At 38.9% G+C, this 16,821-nt stretch overlaps 2 protein-coding genes across 2 annotated transcripts; both read right to left on the minus strand.

The window, feature by feature from the left end:
• Positions 1-300: 300 nt before the first annotated feature.
• LOC119083826 (transient receptor potential cation channel protein painless-like) lies at positions 301-7,822 on the minus strand. Its single transcript, XM_037193624.1, has 4 exons — positions 7,702-7,822; positions 7,412-7,612; positions 2,547-4,759; positions 301-830 (listed from the first exon to the last, which is right to left on the minus strand). The coding sequence occupies exons 1-4, from the start codon at positions 7,762-7,764 to the stop codon at positions 542-544; spliced, it is 2,766 nt and encodes a 921-aa protein (XP_037049519.1). The 5' UTR covers positions 7,765-7,822; the 3' UTR covers positions 301-541.
• A 2,765-nt stretch (positions 7,823-10,587) lies between these two features.
• On the minus strand, positions 10,588-16,609 carry LOC119083934. The gene is made up of 5 exons (XM_037193749.1): positions 16,489-16,609; positions 16,248-16,424; positions 14,194-15,414; positions 10,954-11,078; positions 10,588-10,776 (listed from the first exon to the last, which is right to left on the minus strand). The coding sequence occupies exons 1-5, from the start codon at positions 16,607-16,609 to the stop codon at positions 10,588-10,590; spliced, it is 1,833 nt and encodes a 610-aa protein (XP_037049644.1).
• Between the last annotated feature and the right edge of the window lie 212 nt (positions 16,610-16,821).

A 16,821-nucleotide genomic window follows, 5' to 3' on the forward strand; every position in this document is an offset into this window, starting at 1 on the left:
ATGGATTGAAACTGCCATAAACTGAGCATTTACATTAGGATTTACACTAGGACAAGTAGAAGAAGTTGTGTGGATCATTTCTGTAAATCTAACTGCGATGACAAATCAAAATTCGTTTGAACTGATATTAAAATTGAAAACAAACAATAGTATTTTACATGGACTAGGGATAAAAAGATGAAAAGTAGAGTTTTCGTGTGAATTTTGTTGATCAGAGGCGAAGCCGAGGTCAATAAACACACGAAAACGAGACTTTTCACTTTTATCCCGAGTTACGTAATGGATTTTACATGCTGAGGGCGTCGAAAGACGTGCGTCAAACATGAAAAGTACAAAAAAACTAACAAAATAACTGAAATGAGCCAAAAAGAATCCTAGAAGGATAGCGGTTTTTTAGGGTTTTTGACTGATTTCTCAGAGGATAGATCGACCAATTACGAACCCCAACCCAATTACGAGCACTGAAAGAGAAAATCGAGTATGACTCTGTGCGTGAGAGAGATAATACAAGGGGTTCTTAATTGGCCGATCATCATGTTTTTTAGTTTAATCTCTGTTTAAGCACTTTTTCAAGTAGTTTTTCATTCGATTTAACCAAACTTTCTATTGAGTTAATTGATTGTTCGATGTTCGAAAATCGTCTCTCAATTCGTTCTTTTTCAATTTCTTCTTTCTCTTCCAGTTCAACCCGTTTCAGCACCTTAAATGCTTCTGTCACAATACTCTCACTCATTCGAGCAGACCCACAACATTTCTTTTGATTCTCACCAACAATTCTGTTTTTCTGATTTGGCCGCACTCGAATGACATTCGATTTGAGTTTAGTGAGACTGTAAGACAAAAGGTAAAATAATTTCTATAAATAAATGATTTTATACAACAGTGCAGCAGGGCGGGCTTAAACGAATTTAAATGGCATCTCGTTGAATATTCCGTTTCTCTTCAGATTTTCTTTCTCGGCCGGGATATAAAATCTGATGAACATGGACATGACGTTAAACAGAACTGCCGATTTTCCAAAAAAAAAAAAAAAAATTACGGACTTTCGCTTATATCAACGGATATATACATTTTGTGTGACAGGAGGAGACGAGGATTTGAAAAACGTCTATTTTATCATGATGTACTTTATGATCGGACGCATCAGAACACATTATGTGTTCGTGAAAGGGGTGGAGATTTTCTTAACGGTAAAGATCGAGGTCCTGATTACACAAACTTCGGGTGCCAAACTGATTCATAAAAAGCCCACTTTTTGGTAAAGTTCAGGTTGCAGTAATCCTATTTTCGAATTGTTTCATCCGTATAGAACGTAGAAATTACTAATGAAGTTAATATCATCACTCATTAGCTCATCACATTTGTTACTGCCAGCAGTGCCAAACAGATCGCGCTAAAATATACACAATCGCTACCTCAACGATCTTCATGGCAATCGAACGTCAACCTGGATGATTCTTTCTTTTTCGGTAGAGATTTCCGGACGAGCAGATGTATTTCGTACAAATCCACAACGATCGCAAGATTAAAAGTCGTTTACCATTGTCAAGTGTAGCAAGATACAAGTCGTAAGTTTTAAGTAGTTTACATGATGCGGTAAACATAAACTAACTTTGTGTACAATTTACTCGATAGAAATTTGTAGCTGTAAGGACTGCCATCCGAACCACTGTTTTACGAATAAAGCTGGACAGATAGTATCTATTGCTCACTCATTTATTTCTTGCCACACATCGACCAACAAACTCAAATCAAAATCCCTCGCGCCAACAGAAACATATTATATTCTACGAAGGAACCAACCAACTAGCAGTCCCAAGAATCGAGAAAAATCGATCGAAACCTTAAGGTTCTAGAACTGGGAGGATTTTCGACCTCGTGGAGTGATGGGATTATAGGAATCAATCTATTGTTACTGGAAAAATCCCAAAAGTCCAGAAGGGAGCCCGAAAACAACGTTGAACCTATGAAAATTCTAGAAATCTACAAGTGGTAGCGGGGGAAGAGGAAAACGCTTTCGTTAGTCATTCTTCATCATTTGACCTCAAGAATGCAGTTCCTATCAGAAATCGGAGTGTTGTCACTCCTAACCCAATTCTCAACTGTAGCTACGCAGGATGATGAGCTAGGAACTCACTTCCTCTAGTGAGTTTGAGCTCAACAATCGCTTCTGCAGCAGAAGTTCTGCTCCAACAAAGCTGTACAGTACAACATATACCTGAGAAATTTCCTGTGAGGTTGGCCTTTCTTCCCTAATATCTCTGAATTTTGGGAAAAAACCTCTTCCGGAAAAGAGATTTCTCCACTTTTCAAAAGGTCCTCCAACCGAATCACACACACCACTAACACGAAAACGTAAACTTTGCGTCTTGTGCGTCTTGTAATTGGTAATTACTGGTATTCGGCTGATATTTCCGTTAATAAGTGGTGCGACAACCATTGACAAATTCGCCCAAAAAGTATTAAATATTAAAAAAAAGGGAGCCCGCTGAAATTCGTTGAAGCCCACCGCTTGCGATGGTTTTTCGTGTAAACAACTTACTCACCCAATGCGATTTGCAATATTGAACAGTCCATCTTCAAAACGAGACAAAGCTGCGCACCGTTGAATAAGTTCAGTTTGCTTGGCTTCTGCCATGATTGCTGTAGTGTCACTCACCGCTAAGCCATTCAATAAATTTGAGAGAACAGTGGTAATCAACAAAATGAAGCCAGCGAAAACCACATAACTTATTGCATTGCCTTTGAAATCTATGCCACCAGCATCGATTTCGCCAATCGCCATTGTCGAAACTTTGAACAACGACATACCAACACTGCTGAAATGGTTAAGCTTCTTTTCCGTGGAATTCGAAGTAGTTACAAATGTGGAAGAATTCGGAGTGGTTGCAATAGTGGAAGGATTTGTTGAATTTGTTGGATCATTGAATAAAATGTAAAACGTAAAGGCAAACGCCACTATTATGATGGCATACATCAACAAGCATTTGAAGAAATTTTTGACGACCGTTTTCAACATGACATAATGAGTGGAGAATGACCAAAACGGAACTGTGCCAAGCAAGCAAAACATTTCGTAGGTGATCAGAAAAATTGAAGCAACTGCTAAAGTTTTGTAGACTGTCATTATAAGCATTCTCCCCTCGTCGTCAAACGCATCCCGGTCATGGAATTCAATAATTGCATGCTGCATACCGATAGTTACAAAAGAACAGAAGATTAAGGCTAATTCCAAATAATTATCAAGACTTTTCAAGTACGACAACGGCGAAAATATGAATTGGGTCACTTCGCGAGCGAACAAAATCGAAAGCATGAGAAAGGAATACGACATGTAATAAGTGTGATAAGCTGACTCCTCGGAACATACCCAGTATATATTTTCAAAGAGTACTTTGTCTCTGCGTGGCATTTCGCATTTCTTAAATTTGCCATTTTGATGGGCATGGTTGAACCAATAAATAGTCCAAACGGTATTAACCGCAAAAAGTGCGAACAGTAACAAATTGGCGAATAAAATCACATTAAAACCATTCAGTTTCCAGTGCAGAAGACCTTCGATTAATGGATGACGAACCAAATGTTTCGTTTCCTCGCATTCAGAAATGTTTTTCAAGACTTTCGTTTCGTAGATACGTTTTCGGAAACTGCATCGACCTTTTTGACGTTTCGATTGAGATGGAATAAAGTTTGAAAAATTAAAAACCAGCTCGTAATCGTTTCGATCGAAATGTTTGCTAGTGGTGGTGATACAGCTGTTGAAATGCTTTTCGAGTAATTGTGGATCGATTTTCGAAATCAACGGCTTTTTCGACGAGTCTCTGACCCCGATATAGGCTCCTCGTTTCAGCAAATTGGCAACGATCCTTGAATCATCGTTTCGGATGGCATAATGAAGTGCAGTGCAACCGAATGCATCGGCTGCGTTCACATCAATTTTCGAATGATTGAGCAGTAAGTCAAAACATTTTACGTAATTTTTATGATCATTTGCTGGTCGCTCAGTGTATTGTGCGGCTATGGGGAGAAGTGTCTGCGCGCCATTCAAATCTAATTTCGATGAACTCAAAAAGAGCTGCAAAATTTCCCAATGACCGACATTGATGGCATGCTCGATAGGAGTGAAGTGTCCAGCTTTGATGTTCAGATCGACGCCCAGTCGAATAACTTTTTCGACTGAGAATGTCCACGCATTTTCAATGGCTAATGTCAAAAGGGTTGTGTCACTGTGAACGATCGTGAAGAGTTCAGTTAGTCGAGTTGGGCTGTCCGTAGCAATGAATTTCAATTCATTTTCTTTGGTCAAGTACTCAACGAAGCGATCTGCATTCCAATCTTGATCAATTTGAGTGTGGGTTAGCGATAATTCTAAATCCGGCAACAGTTTGATCAGTCTAGTGTACACTCGGGTAATGTCAACGTATTTGGCCTCGCTGAGAAAACACTGCATCAGTCTCGTCTTCTTTTCCACTCCTAGACGTGAATTTTCCAGAATATTCTCAATTGGAGTCCTGCCATTTTCTGCCGGTAGATTCACATCAGCGCAGTGCTTCACCAACAACTCAATACATGGATAAATCTCGTTGAAACTCTTATCGGAAATAAGCTCCACTAAATAGTTGACTGATGTAAAAGGGAATTGAAATGAATGTTTGGTATCCACACCCACACTCGTGTCACTCAGCAATGCTTCCAAATTGTTGCTAGAAATCGCTTCAACCGCAAAACCCAATGGTCCTTTGCCGCATTTTTGGTTTTGCTGAAAGCAATACACAAGTTCGAACACACAAAAGAGGGAAACTTAATTGTATATTACAGCAGTGCTCACTGCCCATGTAAATGGCGTATAATAGGATGTATGGAATTTTGTGAATGGTATAGTTCGGGATAACGTGTAGGTGAATAATAATCGAAAACAGTGTTCCGTCATTTGGTCGGTGGTCGCGGAGGTGCCCGTAAGATGTTCTTACGGTGCGACTCTGTGTTTCCGATGGTGATATCTCGGAAAGTTAAGAGTATTTTTGAACACAACGATCCAGCAGAATTAAAAGCATTAACAGTTCTACAAAACAGCCGAAGGTCCCGCTGGTCCAGTGAGTGTACCTACCGCTGACCTTCAATTACTGATTTTCTATGTTAGGCTATCTCGGCGGGTAAACTCCCTGAAACATCGTAACCTTCAACTGTTTTGTAGAACTTTCAATGCTCTTCATTCTGCTAGAACACCATTTTTAAAAAATTCTCTAAACCATCACAATCGGACATACAAAGTCGCCCGAAAACACAGAGAACATGCCGGAACACAGTTTTCGATTTTCAACCCACAAGTTATCCCGTACCATAACATACTTAAAATTCGGTACGCCCTAGCGTGCACTGGATACCGACATTGTTTTTTTATTTGGGAGTCGTTGCCTCGAAACTTACATTGACATATGAAAATCTAGATTCTATGTGAGCGTACCTAATTATAAAAATGAAAATTTAACTCAAGCTTTAAACCACAACAGCTCCCAAATCTGAAAATATGTCGTTATCTACTTAATGATGTATTGGCTTTAACGTGATAGGCAACCGGCCATTCCTGACTGAGATATCAGCATTGACGAAATTCACTCTCCGTGCTCGTTGAATCCAAATTTTAATTTTTAAGTGTCCAATCCACTCAACAAAAAGTACTCCGTGAGAGAGCAAACTGTCAAATAAACAAAGAATAAATTGAAAAAATTCAATTTTGTCTCTCACACGGAGTACTTTTTTGGTAAGAGGAAACTAAGCATTACGTTATGACCATATAGGTTTGCGCTATTTTCTTTGTCAATGACGAGTAACCTAAGATCATATGGAATCTGTGTTTTGGAGTAATGATTTGGTTATGGCCGAAATTTTGTTTTATTTATTTTTAGTCGATTAGTGAATACCTAAGAACAATTCGTCCCGGATTGCACTGATGGGAAATACTCACGAAAACCGTGTAAATGTGCATCAGCCGTTTAATCAGCCCACTTAATATATATTCGTAAAACACTTGAAAAGCGAAGAAAGTGTCTGGAAATGGAGCCTTTTCTTCAAAAACTCAAAAATGTCGCTTGTAATGTTTTATTTCGTCCCATACTGTATTTTCTACCAAAGTATATAAACACTGAAGGTAATGCAGACCCTCAACGGATCAGAGAAATTACGGATCCAAACTTTGAGGTGAATTCATTTTCGTATGTTGTCTAACTTAGACTTGTGCAACATGACGGCCCTAAATACTTCCAATTCACCACTAAATACAACTTGACGCAAACGAATTTTATGTGTGTGCAACATAACGCCGCTAAATCGTTCCAAATTCACCACTAGATGCAACTTGACGCAAACGAATTCAATTCGTGTGTAACATGACGGAGCTAAAATTCACCAGAAAGTTTGGATCCGTGTATCCGTGTGTAACTGCGGATTTGCATTACCTTCAGTGTTTATATACTTTGTTTTCTACAAACTTATCTTTTTGGGTTCTCGGAATATTCAATGAAAAGTGTGAAAAAGCACGGATTTCTGGTTATGAACCGCTGCCAAAAGTTATTTCCCAGGGTCTCAGCCTGGCACCCTACGTTTTCTTCATAAGGGTACTAAACTCTACCGAAAAACACTTTAAAATGCTCACTTTGGATACAAGTCTTTGAGTGGCCCCTAGACTAAAAATTTCAAAAAGGTTTTTTATCACTCGAACTACGAAAGTTGTAATTTTCTCGTACGAGATGCAAAAGTCAAAAAATGCGCGGAAATGTTGCAGAAATTTTTTGGCACACTTTCCAAGAGCTTGGCTGCAACATGTTATATTGATTTAATACCTTTACACTCGCCAAACCATGAAAACACTGAATATGAACATGAAACACGCGTCAAAAGTTATCGAAAACCACACTTTCTTAGTTCTCTCTCAGCAGACCTCGCAAACAGGTCTAGGGATCCAGGGTATCAACAAGTAGTGTGATGCACATCGAACGATCAACTCGTTCGGCTTTATATCGCGTATTTTCGGTTTCGTTTCTATTCTCATTCTTCTTCTATACATTCAAGTTCAACCTTGAACGGCGTGTATTATATTTGGTTCGACTTCGTCTCGACGAAACATACATACTCATGCAAAAATTATTCTCTCGATATACGAATTCACACATGTACTGTGATTGAGTGGTTTCAATACAAGTGATGCCAATAACTATGTTTTCTACCCGAGTTTATTGTCAGGAATGTCCTTAATATGCCGGTTACCGGTCACGTTAAAATAGTTATTTATCACATAGGCAAAGTCCTTTCTACAACATTTCATGCAACAGAGGCATTCAACAGTGCCCCGATTTTGCACTTTATGATGCTGAGTTGCATGATAGTTTTGAAAATGGAACTTGGTCTTACTCACTTTGTTAGTGTCACATCCGGCTGAAATGCATTCCAGAATAAATGTATGTCGGTCAGGTGTTGAACAGATCGATTCAAATATCGATTTGTGTGTATACGGATCGGAATTTTGCAAAAAGTTTACACGATCTGACCCGCCAGTACCAGTTAAGATTTGACGAAATTTATCTACGTCATTCCATTTGAATGCTTCTTTGAATTGCTGTTTGATGAGAAAACGGTTTTTTTATGGAAAATTGTTCACGAAATATCTTATACAGAGGTTTCAACTAAAAACCATTTTCGCTTTACCTCAATCTTGTGTATGTCATCTTTCAATCCATTTAATGCAATTGTTTCACCGAGCTCCTCCATTTTTCACCGTTTAAATTGAGAACTTTGCAAATGAAATTCAGAAATACTTTTCGGTTTGTTTCAGTTGTACTAGGGTAAGCGTACCAATCCTCGGACACTCCCTACTGCTCGGACACTTTGACATTAAAATATTGTGGTTGACTATGCTTCAGTTGTAATTTGTAGTTTTCACTATCGAAAAATTGGATTAAATCTTAATCAAATTTGTATCTGAAGGAAAATACAAACCATCCAAAATAATAGCTTGTACCTTTATAGTACTTAATTGAAGTCGAAAAAAAGTTAATCGTCCGAGGATGGGTATATCCACCCTATGCTGATCACAACCAGATTGTTTTAAGTCCTGCACAAAGTACAAAGGGGCTTGTAGGATTACGATGCCGTGTGTAATTGATAGAATTCGAAGCAGGCGGTATGGGCAAAGTGTTTGTCTATGTTCATAGATGACGAATCCGCAAGAAAACATTTCTCTGTCTGTCCGTCTGTCACATCAATATCTTCAGTAATTCAATTCCGATTTCAAAAAAAAAAAAATCCCTGAAAGGTAGTCGAAATAGTGAGGCTAAGTTCGACTGTGGGCATATTCGGGTCGGCCTTTTGTGAGTTAGGGCCGCCTAAGGGTTTAAGGTCTTTTGGGGATATCTACGGCAAAATAAACGATGGAAATGTAAATAAAACGTATTGTCGATACCGATCCAGGAGACAAAAGTTTATTAAAATCGAGTGAGAGCGTACTCGGTTCTAACCTAAGTGTATTTTGCATATAAATCGAGTAAAATTGATTTTCGAATAGAATTTGGTTTAAAAAAAAACCTAAATTTGAGTCCCTACACTGGGACCGCTACTCGGCCCTAAGTCTATTTTACATACAACTCGAGTAAATTTCATCCGATTTTCCTATTTTTTTTTTTTGTAAGGTAATTGAAGGCCAAATAGAACTTTGTTGACAAAATTTTAAATTTGGGTCTTTGGATTGAGGCTGCTACTAAGCCATATGTGTATTTATATTCAATAAATTAAAATTTTAAGTCAATTTGAAATTTATGTTATGTTATGAAAGTAAACAGCCCCGCTTCATCGAGGCTGTTTATTAGAAAGGAACGTCGTACGGGGCTTCGTAATTGCGCTATGCGCAATTTCTAAGATGTACACATTTCATTATAATTTCACTTTTACTACGTTTACTGGGCGCAATAGGCTTACGGTCAAATTAGTGCGACAGACGCACTAGGGTCACTGTTACTGCCAGCATCACTGATACACGGAAATAGGATACAACTTCACGCCGTTCGGAGTGTCAAAGTTCTCTTTTCCGCAAAGTCATCGCGGGATTGTCCTTACTATATTGGAAGTCCGGATTGTGGTCGTCCCACAAACGTAAGTTCCGTCAAATTTCTGTGTGTAAAGACACATCCTGATGTGTATTGTTCACATAGACATTTATAGCTGCTCGAACCTTCGATTGAGTAAACTTTTTACACGAACGTCTCGACTGCTCATTCATTTTCACGACCGCAATACGGACCCCGCCAGCAACAGTCACCTACGCAATAGATTTACGGGTTCGTGCGGGGCTCAGTCGCAGCAAATGCTCCGACTGTTCTGACGGCTCTTTTTTTTGTGAACAGGAACAAGAACTCTAACCGTATAAAACCGGTCATTTCAGTCATCCTTTTTTTCTTAGTTTCGCGATTGAAGAGAGTTTCAAAAATGCCTATATAGCTCTCTCAGAGAACATGCTATATATTTATATTTATTTATCCACGACGGATTTTAGGTTGCATACGCAACTGTAGTCTGGTATTATCAGTCACGAAGATAATTTGGAAAAAGTAATGAGACATTGAGTTATGCACGCATAGTAATTATTTTTATCTTTTAAGTTAAAGTATCTACGTCACACTGTGTACTTGAATTTATACAATGAAAGACTTTAGCACATATTGACGGTAGAAACAGCTCCAAAATGACAAAATTTTGGTCGAGACATGAAGAATTTCGAAGCTGCTCTATAATTTATGAAATTTAAGTCTCTATCGATTCCAATAATAATATGACCAGATATTTACGTATACGATAAACCGTCCAATTGAGATCTATTCAAATAATTTATTTTTCAAAAAAATATTTTTTCAATTTTAAATCTCTTTGTCTGCTGAATTACATTGTAATTGTGTAATTGTATTTGTGGCTAATAAATATTTTACATACCAGTAACAAATGACTCACTGCGGTGACTAGTATCTCACTGCTGGTGAACAATTATTCACTACCAGTGACTAATAACTCAATGCCGGTGACTTGAAACTCACTGCCGGTGACTTGAAACTGACTGCCGGTGACTTGTAACTTACTGCCGGTGACTTGTAACTAACTGCCGGTGACTTGTAACTCATCGCCGATGACTTGTAATTAACTGCCGGTGACTTGTAACTAACTGCCGGTGACTTGTAACTAACTGCCGGTGACTTGTAACTAACTGCCGGTGACTAGTAACTCATCGCCGATGACTTGTAACTCACCGTCTGTGACTTGTAATTAACTGCCGGTGACTAACTAACTGCTGGTGACTTGTAACTAACTACCGGTGACTTGTAACTCACCGCCGGTGACTTGTAATTAACTGCAGGTGACTTGTAACTAACTGCCGGTGACTTGTAAACTCATCGCCGGTGACTTGTAACTCATCGCCGGTGACTTGTAACTCACTGCCGAAGACTTGCAATTAACTGCCGGTGACTTGTAAATCACTGCCGGTGACTTGTAACTAATTGCCGGTGACTTGTAACTAATTGCCGGTGACTTGTAACTAACTGCCGGTGACTAGTAACTCATCGCCGATGACTTGTAATTAATTGCCGGTGACTTGTAATTCATCGCCGATGACTTGTAACTCACTGCCGAAGACTTGTAATTAACTGCCGGTGACTTGTAACTAACTGCCGGTGATTTGTAATTAACTGCCGGTGATTTGTAATTAACTGCCGGTGACTTGTAACTCACTGCCGGTGACTTGTAATTAACTGCCGGTGACTTTTAACTAACTGCCGGTGACTTGTAACTAACTGATGGTGACTTGTAAATAACTGCCGATGACTTGTAACTCACCGTCTGTGACTTGTAATTAACTGCCGGTGACTAACTAACTGCTGGTGACTTGTAACTAACTACCGGTGACTTGTAACTCACCGCCGGTGACTTGTAATTAACTGCAGGTGACTTGTAACTAACTGCCGATGACTTGTAATTAACTGCCGGTGACTTGTAACTAACTGCCGGTGACTTGTAACTAACTGCCGGTGACTTGTAACTAACTGCCGATGACTTTTAAATCACTGTCGATGACTTGTAACTAATTGCCGGTGACTTGTAACTAATTGCCGGTGACTTGTAACTCACTGCCGGTGACTTCTAACTCACCGACGGTTACTTGTAACTAACTGCCGCTGACTTGTAACTAACTGCCGGTGACTTGTAAATTACTGCCGGTGACTTGCAAATCACTCCGGATGACTTCTAACACACTGTCGATGACTTATAAATCACTGTCGATGACTTGTAACTCACTGCCGGTGACTAATTACTAATAACGAATGCAATTGCTATCGAGCCGTGCCTGATCACCGTTTTTTTTTTCATGCATCTCAGAGCTTCAGAGATTCAATGAAAGTACAAACCAGGTCTGGTAGGTCCACACAAACCGGAGGAAATGGCGATTTCATATAAAAAAAACTCACCTCTGAATGATTTTCATTGGAAGGTGAGTTTGTTTATATGAAATCGCCACTTTCTGCACTACATACAAATTTTGACATTAGACCATAACCATACTTAAACTTATAGAGTATACTTTCATTGCAGAGATTCACTGCCAGTGACAAATTATAAGGCCAGCACTGGCCATAGTAAATAATTGAGCGTTTGTTGATGATCCGTCGCTTCAAAGATCGGTCGACAGGTATTCTGCCCTGTCCTGTTAATTACTCACTAACTTATAATGTACTGCTGGTGACTTATAATTCACTGCCGGTGACCTATAATTCACTGCCGGTGACTTATAATTCACTGCCGGTAACTTATAATTCACTGCCGGTGACTTATAATTCACTGTTAGTAACTTAAAATAATTCACCGCTAAAGAATGCAAACCGAACCCACTTTATCTTAAAACCGCGGTTAACCGGTTAGCCGAGGTTTTTCTAAACAGAAAAATTCAAAGTACAGTGAACGACATCTCAAATGTCTCACTGTCAAATTTTTCTGAGAATTTTATTGTGTCATTGCAAATTCACAATGACATTCTCTGAAAAAAATGACAGTGAGACATTTGAGATGTCGTTCACTGTAATAATTCTTGAATTTTTATTATATAATTATACAAAATTAGGAATTATCACATTTTTGTTTTATGTAGGATCTGATATTTCTAATCTCACAGACTCTGACAGCTGTTATGTTGAATGAAGTGTTTGAATTTTCTCCCACGTATAATGACCAGTTTACTGGGAAAAAACCATTCAATATCAAAACTGTCAAATTTGTGGATCTTGAAATTATGTAGAATCTGTTGAAAACGAAAAGGTGATACTTCAGTAATTTTGTTAAGTGTAAGATTCAATATTTTTTAGCGTTTCGATCTTTTATTTAATGCATTCGCTTTAAGTAATTTTTTCTAGTTTTTTTGTTGCTTCCTACTTTCTAAAATCAATGTGGAAAGTAGTAGTACCTCTGTTCATGCAACGTTGTATGCAACTCGGTTAAAAGAACTCGTAGAAGCATCTTGTGGATATTTCTGATTTATTATGTCATGTCATGGATTCGACTACAGTGTCAGACAAAAACTGCCGTTTTTAATGCCCAAAATCGCTCGGTTAAAAATTTGAATATCGGACATAGGTATGTTCGATTTATATCCGCTACACGTCGTACCCTTCGTTGTAATGTAAATGGCTTATACAGCTACAGCACACATAAATTTCAATATACAAGGGGTAAGCCCAACGCTCACGCGATTTCGTGAAAATCTTCGTTGTGTGTGAAGTTTGTAAACATAAGATTCGAAGTGTTAAATATGATGTATGGGATTTTACGAATTTACAAAATCGCGTAAGCTTTGTATTTATCCCTGTTGTATCTAATAGGTCGCGAAATATTCCTAAACTCTTGAAACACTATGTCCAACTGCATGCTATTTCTATTTGTAATGAAACAATGCACTTCAAGCGGAAGTGATCATACTCGACAGCTGTCAAATAGAGTATTATTTTGTATGAAGTTATATGGCACAGTTATACAGTTATATGGCACACTGTCAAGTTTCAGTATCCTATTTAGAGTACCACTCAGAAGTGCGTTGAATGAAATCATATCTTCTCAAAAAATCTGAAAATTTGTCGAAGAAACGAATATGTCGTCTCCTGTCATAAGTTCAGAGATGACTCTGAAGTGCACGTATGTCAATGAATTAATGACTCATTTCCCGCATGGGTCAGAAACCTTCCATAGCAGCAATGCTAGGAGAACATTTTGGATTTCAAAATTTTGGGAGAACACTTTCTGTGTTTCGGTGCTAAGTTTGTGGTAATTCGAAAATTAGGGACCATGACCAATTTCATGTGAAGGGAGAACACTAAAATTGTTCAGAGACCACTTGCAAGATTACTAATTCAAAGAATTACGCATTTCTCCAATTTTCCGTAAATTTTTAAAACTTTCTGTTTTTCTCCAACTTAGCTTTTATTTATTCAATCGTTTCTTCAAGTTTTCATGCCAAGTAGGAGTTTAACAATAAATCGAATTATTAAAAAAGGAAATTTCCATAATCATCAAAAAATCATTTCATTTTACGTTGCTTGCCCCGTGCCCCCTCCTGTGTGACCTTCCGTTTTCGTTCAGTTGTTTTCGCACTTTTCTTCCGTTGTTTAATCGCTCCCTTGGGTTTGACGTTTCGTTTTTTATTGGTGGTTGAGCCCGTCTGACGAATTTTGTTGGTTGCCCGGGAACCATTTCTTTTCGCAGTTTTGCGTGCCGCTTTCAACGGAATAACCTTGTCCGATTCACTGTCGATTTCATATTCTTCGCTTTCATATTCGTCACTTTCATTCTCAGTATCATTTACAGTGTCGTCGGCACCCTCATCTCCACTGTCGTGTGAGCTGTCATTCCCTAGTGCGGATTCCAATAGGAAACTCATCGTTCCAACTTGGTTCGTTAATGGATTGGTCCGGTAGTATGCACGATGTACTGCTTCAGCGTGTCCCATGAACTCAGCCAGGTTGCTGATGTCGTTGTCACTAAGATTTTTTGTAGAAGAAAAACTGGCCATGTGTTTTCTTAAATTTGTGCCTCTCAAACTAGAGGGATTTTCAGCTCCACATGCCAATGAAACAGATCGCATTATAGTGCATACATTGGCGGTTCTGATCCTACCTAACTGCGTAGGTAGTGGGAACAAATATTCGTTGTTTTCTGGTATACCGGCTTCTTCACGATGACGAATAATAAGCTGCAAACAATCGTCCCAGTGATGTTTCAACAAGACTGGAACCAGTTTTTTTCCTAATTTATTTCTGACAGTCACACGGCTTTTGATCTTTCGTTTCGCTTCCTCCGGTATAACAGCTAATAACATATCGCACTGATCTGCAACCATCTCTCGCTGTTCGAAATCCTCCATAAGGAGGTTCTGCATCTCTCCGGCTCTTCGTCGATTGTAAATTAAAATTGACACCATGGTCATCTGGCACAATTTCAACCAAACACCATACGAATAATGTTCAAGCAATTGTGAGTAACAAGCTTCTCGTTCCGAATCAACATATTTTGCCAGTTTGTTTACATCAGCTGTCGTTGGAATGTTTTCCTTCTTGTGACGTCTGTTCTCTAGTCTCGTAACAGCGACTAGTTTGTTGATTTTGGTTTTTACGTCCTTCTTGAACACTTTCAAGAAACGTTCGACATCTCTCTCCTTTTCTGGGTCGTCCGATTTCATGGTTTCGATGACAAGTAATTCACCCATTGCATTGATTAGCGTTACTGTAGTCGAAGCGGTTGCTGGACTTCCAAATTTCTTTGTCTTGTGATCGAACTTTCCCATGCTGCGAATGGCCTCAACCACTGTGTTGCAATGTTTTACGTGAAAAAGAGATGACATGTCCGTCAGTTCCGTCGAAATCGATTTGGATGCACGCAGGACTTTTCCAGCGGCCGTCAACTTGCCACGGATATACCCTTGCTGGTAATGCGGAGAATGATTCAAGCAAAGATCATTTCCATAGCAAACCACTAGCCAGTCGTGTCTTATGTATCGAATATTCTCGTTTTCTGTGAAGCTTGAAAATACATCCACTAAATCGTCAGACGCATTGGAATGCACTCTTCCTTCAACAGCTCTACCGAGCTGATGTAAGCCACGCTCGCCAATCAATCGATTTTTCGCACATTCTTTGTTCCAGTGGCGTCTCAAATATGACTTACTGTACGCTCCCAAGCATCCAATACACGTTATCATGTCCCAAGGATTCTTCTTAAATTTTTTATTCTGCCGCCGTCTGACAGCATATTCACCACCATTTAGCTTTTCGTCATTGTTCCATTTAAACTCTCCTTGTTTTAGTATTTTGAGTATGATCTTTCGACGAGAAGCTGAGCCTGCGAAGAAAAAAAGGAAAAATGAAATTTATAACCTGCATTCACCAATACTTCTTTCGTCAGACGATTTTTAGTAAGAGGAAATTATGTGAGATCGGGTAGAAGTTTTAACAAGGAATTTGTTATTGACGTATAACATTATTCTAAGCAAAAAATTGTTCTACGGCATGCTTCAAATATGTATAAATTTGTTATAGCTTTATCTAAACTCCAAAACGTAAACATTCGCTCATAGGAAAATTACGAATTGGAGGCCGTTTTTTGTGCCTAATCTTTACAGTCAAACGGATCAGCCATCGGGAAATTTGGTTCATCTTCTCATGCACAATCATTTTCTTGTAATGAGTCACGATTAACGTCGAAAAACCTCGATAAAACTGACATTTTTGAAGGGCTCTGGGCGGCTTATCCATTGACACTACCAGACCCACCCTCACAGATAGAAATGGAGTCAGTTTCACTTGTTGTGGCGGCTGTATTTGTAGTCCCCTTTCGACCTTCATAAACGCACACAATTTGACTTTAGTCACATCTCGCATGTTGAAGCTATTGACAAAAAACGGTTTTCCCGACAACTCCTGAGAAATTTTTTCAAAAGAATCCCTCTTTGGTAAATCAGAGAAACAGAGAACAAAAGTTTAGATTGGCACTTGAGGTGCAAGCTGATAACACCATTCAACAAAGATCACGATTTGCAAAAACATACGGAAAAATGGGAGACATGCCTCTTGATTTATCTCATACTAATTTTTTCATAGAAAAGTGACGCACTCTACAGTTACATTACAAATTCTAACTAACTCGAGAATAGAAAATCTTAAATATTAACTTACGAGGAGGAAAAGCCAAGTATTTCTTTACGTCTGGTTCGTTGCTGTGATGAGTTCGCAGGTGGCGCTCCAACTTTAGAGTCCGCTCTTTGCAATACTTGCAGAAGTATTTTTTGGGTCCTGCATCGGATGTGGGAATGACCATTTTACTGTTATCGCATCCTCGATTACGTTCAATCTCTGTCATGTGATTTCGAATTTTGTCTTAGCATGGAGTAAACTTCCTAATTCATAGTATACGTACCAACTGTTTCACATTCCATGAAATCATCTTCGCCATCTACGTCTTCGTCTACGTCTACATCTACGTCAGAAACCGAACCGTAGTCGAATACGTTCCTCTCATCAGATTCTCGATGGACCATGATTGATGTCGTCACAACGAAATTGGTTTCATTCCCATATGATGAACTTATCGGCACGCGAGTAAAATTCGTATCATCACTCTCCATCACGGCTCGTTCATCGATTAAATCTGAAAACAGTTCTTACTTAGTGCTTCTGTATGCAGAAATTCCAATTTATAAGCGTTTCTTCGTCAATAAGTACCGATTGCCGTGTCGCTGCCGACGTTTGT

This window comes from Bradysia coprophila, unplaced genomic scaffold (genome assembly GCF_014529535.1).
Source record: "Bradysia coprophila strain Holo2 unplaced genomic scaffold, BU_Bcop_v1 contig_70, whole genome shotgun sequence".
NCBI lineage: Eukaryota > Metazoa > Arthropoda > Insecta > Diptera > Sciaridae > Bradysia > Bradysia coprophila.